This window comes from Heloderma suspectum, chromosome 6 (genome assembly GCF_057233095.1).
Source record: "Heloderma suspectum isolate Gila_16-S chromosome 6, 16-S_ref, whole genome shotgun sequence".
Classification (NCBI taxonomy): domain Eukaryota; kingdom Metazoa; phylum Chordata; class Lepidosauria; order Squamata; family Helodermatidae; genus Heloderma; species Heloderma suspectum.
Window position 1 is genome coordinate 115,829,008 of NC_139463.1, and position 12,408 is coordinate 115,841,415.

Below are 12,408 nucleotides of genomic sequence, written 5' to 3' on the forward strand. Positions count from 1 at the left end.
AAGAGAATCTCTTCCTGACTTCCAGGAACGGCTGCCTTTGTACTGCTCTCTCTCTCCAGCCACACAATTTAACCCCCAAACAACTGGCACCCAGTTTGGTGACCAAGAGATCCAACTGCCAGGTGACAGTGCAATAAGCCTCTCTGACCTTCCCGCCCCGACTCCAACACATCTTTCCCTCATCGGGTACAGTCAGTACCTTGACATGGGCCTTCATCCAACGGCGAGCTCTCCAAGGGTGGTGGCGGCTGAGTTGGCGGAGGGGGCAGGCCCTGAGGCAGCGGGGGAGGCGGCTGGGAAGGGGGTGGCGGGAAGGATGGCAAGAGGGGAGGCTGATGCTGAGAAAGGGGGAGGGGAGGTGGCATCTGGGAAGCAGGCAGGGGAGGCGGGGGCTGGGAGGGGGGAGGCAACAGGAGGCCTTCTCCCACGGAGATGGGGGAGACGTCGCTGGGGACGTGGTTCATCTCAAGCGGGTACTGCAGGGAACTCCTGCGAGAAAAGGCTAAAGGCCCTAAGGAGTTGCGTGGCGGCTTCACTGGGGCTTTGGGTGGGATGGCGGGGGGCGGGGCATCGCCGTCCAAAGAGGCAGGGGACCCCCCCTTGCTGCGGCGGGGAGGCTTGGGCATCAAGGGCGGGCAGCGCGGCGGAAGGGGCTCGGCAGTGGAGCGGTACCCTGTCAGCACCACACCACCTTCAGGGTGTCCATTGGCTGAGGGGGGCGGGTCAGGGGGCTTCTTGCTCCGGGGAGAACGGCGGGATTTGAGGGCCCTGCCGCCCGTGGCCGATGCAGAGTGAGCGGGTGGGGCATTGACCACCAGCAGGTGCTGAAAGGGCGCCCCCCCCTCGTCAGCAGAGGAAGAGATGTCCGAGGCTGGCCCCTCTTCACCATCCTCCTGCTCAGCCTGCTGAGAATTTGCGGGAACCCAGGCCAAGACCATGCCTGGCCGCTGTTGATGGCAAACACAGGGGCAGCCCGAGAGGCAGGAAGAAGGCAGGTCCATGCCATTCTGCTCCACCACAGACGAGACGGATGCCTCCTTGCAAAGATCTGTAGAAGCAAAGAGATAAAGAGCCCTGAAGGCCTTATACCAGAGATGCAGCCATGCAAGGGATGATCTTGTTGATGGATATTACTGTCTACTGCATACAGCAGGATAAATAGCAGTATGGAAGACAAATAACCAGGGATCCTGTGCAACCCCTCATCACAGAATTTGGCCCAGGGTTGAGGATTTGACATGCCTGGGAAGCATAGCTTTCGTTTACAAAGAAGAAGGCAGGTTTCAAGCCCTCATGCGACGACAACAAGATTCCTTCCACCAATGTCTCTAGAACGATGGAAGTTGGAGGTGGGTGGAGCTGAACAAGGGGGTAGAACTTCAGTGCCCTGAATACTACTTTGCCCTGCAGAAGAAGGTTATGCAAAATAAGCGCATGTATGCACATGCACTTAGGTTGCATAATTTATACAAGCAACAAAAAGAATTCAGCTGTACTTGGTGCAGAGATTCCAATATAGTAGGGGTGCTGAACCTCTGCCAGCCTCGGGACCAGATTCCATTTCAGAGACGTTCTGGGGGGCCACATTCCAGTGGTGGTCGGAGCCAAAGGCAAAGGGGGTGGGGCCAAAAACACCAGCATATTTTAGCTTAAAGCTCTTACGGCCAGTAACTAAGCCTTAGGAAAGGCATTTCAACCTCTTACAGGACCACAGGAGGGCCAGATTTCGCCCACAGGCCTGAGATTCGACAGCCCTTCATTACAGGATATATACGGCCCTTGAAACAACTCAGGGTCAACACAACTAGTGATTACCTTGCGCATAAAGATAGGGAGGGGAGCAACAACTAAACAGCCATATCCTTGTCCTCCCGCTTGCTTACCCAGTTGACTCTGCACCTCTTTTTCGTCCACCATCTTCTCTTCCCCATTCTCAACAACAGGGACAGGTGCTTGGCTGCAGTTTGGAGTAGGCTGGACCTGCTTTCTGGCATCCCCTTTCTCCGGGACCGCATGGTCAAAGCGCACCACAATCTTGCGGACGGCGCCAGAATTCTGCAGCTTGTGCAGCTGCCGCTGCTGGCTGTAAAGGGGTTCGGTAAACTTGGAGCAGCCGTCATTCGGCGTCTCGCCCGTGGAGCCCTCTAGAGGCAAAGGTGGCGTCGGGCCACGGCCCAGCCTGGAAGAGTCCGGCCTGGGGGGCAGATAGGGGCGCGGCCTGGTGGGCGGGCGAGGCTTGATGATGCGGGTGGGCTTCTGCGTCGGAGGGGTGGCCGGAGGCAGGGGGTCCATGGAGGACATCTTCACAGAGGGTGGGTCATTTGCAGCACTGCCACCCTGACTTCATTTCCTGCAAGAGGAAGAGAGGAGGACACCGTTAGCAGAAGTCTCGAGGCCTGAGAGAAGCTGGGGTGCCATTCCTCTAGGCTCCACACATTGGTGCTGTTCAGACAATGCGCTAAAACCCACTCAGTGGTTGAGTCTGGAGAATCCTGGGATCTGAGGTTCAACATGCCTGATATAGAGGAATAGAACCTCATGTGTCCTATCAAAATATATATATATAGGTGGAAACGTAAAAATGCAAGCTCCTGCCCGCACTGTCAGCAGACTGAAGTCTACATTCCCTCCTCCCCACTGTCATTCTGTCACATGTGTAGACCAAGCCAATGAGGCTGTTCGGACAACATGCTAACCCACACTCAGTGACTGAGTGCGGGTTGTTGCTGAACCGTGGATTAGCGTGTTGTCTGAACGTCCACAGGGTGGATTGCTAACCATGCAATGTGGCTTATTTCTGTCCAACAAGCTACCTTGAGAACCATGGTTTGTTGTTGGGTTGCTCAGGGTGGTTAACAAGCCACACTGCACGGTTAACCCTGTGGACATTCGGACAACATGCTAACCCATGGTGCAACAAACAACCCACAGTCAGCCAGAGTGTGGGTTAGCGTGTCGTCTGAACAGCCCCATTGGCTTGCTCTACACATGTGACAGAATGACAGTGGGGAGAAGGGAATGTAAACTTCAGTCTGCTGGCAGTGGGGGCAGGAACTTGCATTTTTACATGTTTTCCCCTATACTGTATATATATTTTAATAGGACACATGAGGTAGAAAAATTCTAGCCTAGACTAGAGTTTATATTTATCTTCCTCTATATCAGGCATGTTGAACCTCAGATCTGTGCTTTCTCCAGATGGCCACATTCCTTTCCCCCGCCTGCCAATCACTGATGGTTTCCTAGTTTTTGCATGTTTTTCCCCCCATTCTGAAAGGTCGAAATGCCTCTCCTAAGGCTTAGTTACTGGCAGGAAGCGCTTCAAACTAAAACAGACTATTTTTTTTATATTTAGCCCCACCCCCTTTGCAATTGGCTCCACCCCTCACTGAAATGCAGTCCCCGAGAGCTTCTCTGAAATGGCGTTCAGCTCTGGGGGCGAAAGCGCTTTCCCAGGCCTGTTCTCTATAGATAGTACAGAGGAAGTTGCTTTATATACAGATTCAGACCTTTGTTCCATCTTCCCCAGTACTCACTGCCTTGCAGCAGCTCTCCAGATTTTCAGAGAGAGGTTTTTCTTTCCCAGGCATAAAAACAATTGTGCTACATCAGACCAAAGACTTATCTAGTTCTTTATCATTATCATCGTTGAGGTTTTAGGGATCTGTTTTCATGTTATGTTTTAAGTAAGGTTTTGTTTTTAACCAGTATTTTATTATCGTTAGCCACTTAAATGCAATTTTTGGTGGAAAGGTGGCATATACATTAAATAAGTAATAAGCAAAAATAGTCCAGCATTCTGTTCATGCATTGGCCAACCAGATGACCGTGGGAGGCAGACAAGCAGGACGTCGCTGCAGCAGCAAACACCCACACATGTTCTCCAGCAACTGGTGTATACAGGCATACCACCTCTGATACTGGAGATAATATATAGCCATTGGGACTAGTAGCTGTTCATAGCAAGTTTAGGGGGCAATCCTATGCATGTTTAGGGCGCGATCGTATTGCACGTTTAGATAGAAAAAAGTCCTACAACTCTCAGCATTCCCCAGCCAGCATGGGTGCAACCCTACGCACGTTTAGGGCGCAATCCTATTGCATATTTAGACCGAAAAAAGTCCCACAACTCCCAGCATTCCCCAGCCAGCCATGCTGGCTGGGGAATGCTGGGAGTTACAGGACCTTTTTCTGTCTAAACATACATATGATTGCACCCTTATTCTCTATAACGTTGCCTAATCCCCTTTTAAAGCCATCCAAGTTGGCAACCATCACTATATCTTATGCTAGCGAATTCCACAGTTTAACTAAGTGCCGTGCAAAGAAGGGCTTCCTTTTATCCATCCTGAATCTCCCACGGTTCAACTTCATTTCCCCTTCCTAGAGAGGCTGGAGAATTGAACCAAGACTTTTTGTATGTGCTCTACCCCTGAGCTACAGCCCCTTATTTAGTCAACGCAGGCTGAGACAGGGGGATTCGTAGTCAAAAGCAGCAGCTTACAGAAGAAACTGTCCACCCAACCCACCCGAGTACGGCAAATGTTCTTGCTAGCCGGTCAAAATCAGTCTCCCTTCCGGAAGCATCCCAAAGTCATATGCACAGCCTTGGCCCTATCATCATCCATCACCCGGACCGGGGCTCGACGGCCTCATTCATTTCGGCTCTGCACACAGACAGCACATCCTGCCCTCTGGGGAGTTCGCACACACGGCAGCCCAGCTGGCTCTAAGCAGCCTTCCTGGGCCAGCTGCCAGAGCAGTCTCTCCGGCCTGACAGCGTTGTCCGGGGTGCGGCTCTTACACTTCTAGCCGGGAGAGATACCACAGCAAGATTGCTCAGATCAAGAAACATGGAAATGAAAGCGAGACAAATGGAAGGAAATTGGGCAGGCAGGCAGGCGCAGTGGTTTGACCCCAGTGCAGCAGTACAGTGCAAGGGAATGCTAGCCCCAACCATTTTGCGCAAAAGAGAAGCGTGGCTGGGGTGGAAGGCACGGCCACCACGTTGTGGCCTAAAGGCCAAATTCTGCATTACATTAATAGTGCGTTTAGGACTGGCCACACCTTCTTCTTAACAAAAAACAGCTCCAGAGGGCTCTGATCTGGAGCAAGGCGCACAGGTAAGAGTATGTAATTTTGCCTCCATGCCTCCCCCACGGCCCCAAATCACCCCCTCCCCACTGACAATGCTACTTGCTCCCAAAAGGAGAGTTGTAGCTTTTCCAGTCCAGGTCTTCTTCCCAAAGGAATTTATTTATTTATTTATTTATTTATTTCATTTCTATACCGCTCAATAGCTGAAGCTCTCTGGGCGGTTCACAAAAATTAATTCATAAACAGCAGTCGCTGCTTATCATTGCCTCGAAGTACTGTTCTGCTTACTTGGGGTTGTTGTTGTTTTTTGCTCTGGCTCATACACAGACACCTCCCATAATCAAGTTATTCGACTATGTCACACTTTTGTGTTTGCACTGCAAGAACTCTGACCCTTGGCACAGAATTCAGCACCCTCAGAACCTTAGGCTGTTGTTGTTTTTAAAGTCAAGTTTCTAGGCCTTATGACTTCCAAGGTCTACCTGAAAAGATAAAAAGGTCTGATGAAATCTCAAGACACTGGACTGGGCAGTCCACAAGATTTCCAGTGGTTAGGGTGGAGGGAAGGGCATGATTGCCATGTATAGCTTTAGTGTCCTATCTTCCTCCACCCCGACCCCCGGCCCCCAAATGGTTAGGAGAAGCAGTAATACAAACTATATCAAAGGAACAACTATTAGTGAAATTAAGGGCACAATCCTATGCATGTTTAGCACTGCTGGCTGGAGAATGCTGGAAGTTATAGGCTATTTTTTTTGTTTGTTTTGGTCTAAACATGCATAAGATTGCTCCCAACATATGTTTGCATAAGATTCCACAGCCAAAGTCTCTGGCATTCCTAAATGAAGAATTTAGAGAGGGAGAGACTTTTTTTTTTTTAACAGGATGTACACAGCCCTGTATAGTTTCCCTTCATCTCAGATGCAATGCCCCGGTTTCCAATTACTCATAAGACCAGGCGAGTGCCTCTATCAGCTCTGTATAAAGTTTCCTGAATCTACAACTGGGCAGGGCTGGAAAATATTATCTACCTCCCTCCGCCCCATGTCCTACTCCTCCATGCCAGTAGATTAATTCCCAGGCTGACCGTTCTTTTTAAAAATTTGGCCTAGATTTCTACTCTAGAAGACACGTTCCAAATTCTGCCACACAGGCACACCCTTGAAAAAGCACACACACACTGACAGCTCTTCTTCTGAACAGTTCCAGCTTCCAGACTGTTATCCCAGCCTCATCTTACCTGCTCCTCCACAGCCACCCAATTCCTCCTGAGCCAGTGCCAGGCAGAAACAGAACTGTTAAACATATGAACATGCGCTCACATACATGAATGCTGGGGGTCTGGCAGTGGGGGAGGGGGGAAGGGTGCGGGAATAAACTCATGACAGCTGCCTCACAGGAGACAGTTGGAGGATGTCAGCTGCTGGCTAGATATTTTAGGCCCACCATGTGGGTGGAGAACGTTGGGCTTTGTGCCTGGAGAAAGGGTCAGGACAGAGAATGAGAGAGGGAAGGAAAAAAGCATGCAGTGGGTACCGAGAAAGGAAGCAAGGGATATTGGTCGGCAACTGGCGGCCTTTGAACTTAACCTGGCCTATGTACAGTCGTTATTTGGCTCACCACCCACTTATGGTCTGCTAGTGACAAAATGAGCCTTTTATTCCCCTGTAGCTGGAAGGTGGAGAAGAAACATCAACAGAAACACTAGGGTTGACCCCCACTCAAATGTTGTATCTCTTCCAAGCTGGCCCAAGAACTTTTTCTTTGCATGTTCTATCAACATCATATATACTAACAGTGGATTCAGTTCTTTGAGTGTGGATTGCTGCGGGGGGGAAAGTCTGGAAAACTGGGCAGCAAGGTGGGGGGTAGGAGTGGAATGGAATAGAGTAACCAAGAACAGGGTATGGATGACTGGTTGGCATCTTGAACAGGGGCAGTCTACACTACAACACTTGTTATCTCTATGCTCAACCACAAACACCCCCTTGACTGTGCTACAGGCATTGAGTGTGGACAGGTGCAGAGGGACTGGCTGCCCCACGACTTTCCCGGCTCTTGTCTTTCTCAGGCGCCCTTTAAATTTGGGTTGCGTCTAGAGCAGAACTTGGGGACGCCTGGGTGGGTTAGGGAAAGAAAGGCTCTCCAGACATTTCCCTCCTGTAGTCAAGAGATCATCTGCTTTATTTATCTCTCATTATCAGCTCCAAAGAGCATTACAGATGGAACAGGTCTCTCAATTTAGCATCATGAGTATCAATAAAGTGTAGTGGTTGCTATGGCAACCCCATAGCCAGTACCTTTTGTGGCCCGGCTGAGGCTTCTGGCGTTTTATAGCTGCAGAGGGGCAGAAATTCAACAGGTGAAGCTTCTTACCACGCAGCACAAGGGTGCTGCCCTGGGGAAAGGGACACACCTGTTGAATTTCTGCCTGTCATTTCCACAGTTAAGAGCACAGGAGGATTTGCAGCGTCGGGCTATTCTGTCATGCTCTCTTCTCCACAGCTGCGCCATGTGGCATGGCCTCCTTCTCCACCCTCTCCCTCTTGACCAGAAAGACCTCCGCGGACGCCATCTTTTAGAACGATTCAGATAAATTGGAAGGAGTTCAGAGAAGGGCAACGAAGGTGATCAGGGGATTAGAAACTAAGTCCTATGAAGAAAGATTGAAGGAATTAGTTAGGGTTAACCTTAGGAGAAGACTGAGGGCGGATATGATAGCAGATTCTTAAGCACCTAAGGGGGTGTTGCACAGAAGGGGGCCAAAATCTGTTCGCTATCACCCAAGACTGATTTATTTATTTACTTATTTAAAACATTTCTGTCCTGCCCTATATCATTAAGATCTCAGGGTGGCATATAGAGAATATCAATTTAAGCAGCATAAAACAATAAATAATTTAAATACCTGAAAACATATTAAACTATTAAACAAGCTAATACCAGTTAAAATCTAGAACAATAAAACAGTTAAAACAATGTGCTAGGGAATGCATTTAGCCCTCAAAGGCTTTGGTAAAAAGCCATTTTTTTACTTGGCACAAAACGAGACTAATGTCTGTGCCAATTGGGCCTCCAAGGGGAGGGCATTCCACAACGGGGGTGCCACAGCAGAGAAGGCCATCTCTCACGTCCCACCATAGTGTATATAGAACATGAAATAATGGGCTTAAGTTGCAGGAAGGCAGATTTCCGTTGAACACCAGGAAAAGCTTCCTAACGCTCAGAGCAATCAGACAATGGAATCAACTGCCTAGGGAGGTGGTGGGCTCTCTATCACTTGAGGTATTCAAGCCAAGACTGGACAGCCATTTGTCAGGGATGCTTTAAACTGGATTCCTGCACTAAGCAGGGAGTTTGACTCAATGGCCTAAACGGCCCCTTCCAACTCTGCAATTCTGTGATCACAAGAACTGCACTGGCTTTCCCCTCACTCTCAGCCCCTCCTCACACTATCCCACATGCCCATCATATCAATGACAGGGAGAGAGCAACCCGCTGAGGAGCAGCATATGCACGTCCACGCCAACCGGCCACATGTCACTTCCCCCATTGGCACCGGGGGGCTTAAGTGCTTGCCTCCCACCTACACCTCCCTCCCCTCCTCAAGCTGCCATGCAGCCTACCCAGCAGCTGTTCCTTAATATTCCTGAGCCAGGCAACCCTTTCCAGGCTCTCAGGAGAGAGGCAACTTATCTGGGAGAGGGAGAGGGAAAAAAAACATTGATTAAAAAAGGCTTATCTTTCACTTTTCTAATGAGAGGGAGAGAAAACCATTCTGGGGTCTTTTTCCCCAGATGCAGTTTTGGTGTTCGTATGCACACATTATGCTCCTGTGCAATTCTGAATACCACCAGACCTGGGCTTTTTCGTTTAGACCAGGGTTCAGTCCTCAGAACCGACATATGACGGCAGACCTCACCCTGATGCACAGTTGTGGGTCTGAGGTTCAATTTAGACAGTTGTAACTTTGTGCTAAGCAGGCCGTCATCCAGTGGTATAGCACATGATTTCGACAAAAAATGCCCCCAGCTGAATCCTCAGTGCCTCCAGGTAGGGTTGAGAAACTCTGGAGGGTCGTTGCCGAACACTGTAGCCCAGGGGTTACAGCAGACCTTCAGATGTTTCGGCCTACAACTCCCATAATCCCTCACCATTGGCTCTGTTGGCTATTGGCTGATGGGAGTTGTAAGCCAAAGCATCCAGAGGGCCACAAGTTGTCCACCCCTGCTGAAGACAATATGGATCGGGATGGACCAATCTGTATATAGTTATTTTAAAATGACGTTTAGGCCACCTTTAAGGGTGGGACCCTCTCAAGGTTGTGTAAAAGAAAAAAAATACAAAACTTTGCAAAATTCAGTAGACAAACAATAAATAAAGTCTCAATAAAAATACTATAAAAACAGATAACACCCATAAAGCCTGCTGCCCACAGACTATGGAAGGGCTAGCGAAAAAGGCTTCCTAAAGTCCTGCAAAGAAGGGGCCTGAAGAACCCCCAATGGAAGCTGATTCTAGAGGTGTGGGGCCATCACTGAGAAGGCCCAATAGTCTGATTAAGTATAAGGCAGCTTCCTAATGGAGTCTGGACATGCTCAGAGATGCTCTGGAAAGAGTTAGCTAAAAACTTTCTACATATAGAATTCATGAGGATCTACTTTTTTAAAATGATACTCTCAAGTCCAGCCTTCTTATTTGTTGTTGTTGTTCAGTCGTGTCCGACTCTTCGTGACCCCATGGACCATAGCACGCCAGGCCTTCCTGTCCTCCGCTCTCTCCTGGAGTGTGCTCAAGTTCATATTCATTGCATCAGTGATGCTATTGAGCCATCTCATCCTCTGCTGTCCCCTTCTCCTTTTGCCTTCAGTCTTTCCCAGCATCAGGGTCTTTTCCAGAGAGTTTTCTCTTCACATTAGGTGGCCAAAATATTTGAGCTTCAGCTTCAGTATCTGTCCTTCCAATGAGCACTCAGGGTTGATTTCCTTTAGGATGGACTGATTTAACCTCCTTGCAGTCCAGGGGACTCGTAAGAGTCTTCTCCAGCACCACAGTTCGAAGGCATCAATTCTTCGGCGCTCAGCCTTCCTTATAGTCCAGCTCTCACAGCCATACATTACTACTGGGAAAACCATAGCTTTGATTAGATGGACCTTTGTCGGCAAGGGGATGTCTCTGCTTCTTACTATGCTGTCTAGGTTTGCCATAGCTTTCCTCCCAAGGAGTAAGCGTCTTTTAATTTCATGGCTACAGTCACCGTCTGCAGTGATCTTGGAGCCCAAGAAAGTAAAATCTGTCACTGCTTCCATTTCTTCCCCTTCTATATGCCAGGAAGTGATGGGGCCAGATGCCACGATCTTCGTTTTTTTAATGTTGAGTTTCAAACCAGCTTTTGCACTCTCCACTTTCACCCTCAACAAGAGGCTCTTTAGATTCTCTTCGCTTTCTGCCATTAGGGTGGTATCGTCTGCATATCGGAGGTTGTTGATAATTCTCCCAGCAATCTTAATTCCGACTTGTGATTCATCCAACCCGGCGTTTCTCATGATGTACTCTGCATATAAGTTAAATAAGTAGGGTGACAATATGCAGCCTTGTCGTACTGCTTTCCCAATTTTGAACCACTCGGTTGTTCCATGTCTGGATCTTACTGTTGCTTCTTGACCCTCGTACAGGTTTCTCAGGAGACAGGTAAGGTGGTCTGGTACTCCCATCACTTTAAGAATTTGCCACAGTTTGTTGTGATCCACACAATCAAAGGCTTTAACGTAGTCAATGAAGCAGAAATACACGTTTTTCTGGAATTCTCTTGCTTTCTCCATGATCCAGCGAAAGTTGGCGATTTGATCTCTAGTTCCTCTGCCTCTTCGAAACCCAGCTTGTACTTCCGGTAGTTCTCGGTTCACATACTGCTGAAGCCTAGCTTGTAGGATTTTGAGTATCACCTTGCTGGTATGTGAAATGAGCGCAATTGTGCAGTAGTTTGAACACTCTTTGGCGTTGCCCTTCTTTGGAATCGGAATGTAAACTGACCTTTTCCAGTCTTGCGGCCATTGTTGAGTGTTCCAAATTTGTTGGCATATTGAATGCAGCACTTTAACAGCATCATCTTTTAGGATTTTAAATCGCTCAGCTGGAATACTGTCATCTCCGCTAGCTTTGTTGTTACTAATGCTTCTTGTCTCAACCCCATTCTTAGATGGATGCAAACAGGACCTCCGCCCAGTCGAAATCTGGGCCATGCCCCAGAAAAGTGAAGTGATCCAGCCACCTCTACAGTAATCCAGGACTAGAACAAGCACTTTGCTTTGTTTAGGTCACAGCTCTCTGGAATTCACACACCACTCTGGAAGGAAGCAGACCCCTAAAACTGGAGTGGGGGGTGGAGCTTAAGAATGGCTGGATCATCAAAATATCAGAACTGGAGGGCATCCCTGAGTGGTGCAACATGAAATTAAATGGGTCTCTCTTATGCTTTCTGGCAGGGATGGAGGACATGTAGCCTCCCAGATGTTGTTTGACTATTGCTCCCATTATCCCTCACCCTTGGTGCTTGCTAGGGCTGATGGCAGTTGCAGTCCATCAACATCTGCAGGGCCACATGTTCCCTATCCCAACTTTAAGGGAAGCCATGTTCTTCCCTTAACAAAACAGGCATTCCTGAAGACAAGGACACATGGTTGCATATGATTCATAATTGTTTTAATAAGATCCACTTAAAAATACGCTTGTGCTACATGCCAAGAACGTTTGCCTGTTCAATTTCTGCCCCTCATGCAGCTTCAGACAGGGGAGACCTCCGTTCAAATCCCCAGTCAGCTGTGTGGCTCACTGGTGACCATGGGCCAGTCATTATCTCTCACCCTGCCTACCTTTCAAGGTTGTTGTGAGGACAACACACAGGGGGAGGCTCTTGGATTCAGCTGTGCATCTGGATGACAATGGAACTAATTATCTAGGGAGGTAGTGGACTCTCCCATACTGGAAGCATTCAAGATGAAGCTGGACAGCCATCTGTCAGGGATGCTTTACTTAGATTCCTGCATTGAGCAGGGGGTTGGACTCGATGGTCTTATAGGTCCCTTCCAACCCTACTATTCTATGATTCTATGAAAGCGATGATGGTGGCCAGAGCCACCTTAACTGGTGTGCCACTTCACCTGTTCCTGAGTAGGTCAGATCTAGCTATGAAATCCTTCCCCAATGTGGTGACCTCCAGATATTTTGAACTACAATATCCAGCATTCCTGACTATTGGCCATGCTGATCAAGGCTGACAAGCTTTACATTCCAAAATGTCTGGAGAGCACC

At 48.7% G+C, this 12,408-nt stretch overlaps 1 protein-coding gene across 1 annotated transcript in view; it reads right to left on the reverse strand.

The window, feature by feature from the left end:
* Positions 1-953, reverse strand: part of LOC146342684 (rho guanine nucleotide exchange factor 15-like) — a 28,933-nt gene extending 27,980 nt beyond the window's left edge. The window contains exon 1 of the mRNA XM_084806227.1: positions 200-953. Within this exon, the coding sequence (XP_084662353.1) occupies positions 200-938 (739 nt within the window). The 5' untranslated portion in view covers positions 939-953. The remainder of the gene's footprint in view (positions 1-199) is intronic.
* Positions 954-12,408: the final 11,455 nt, after the last annotated feature.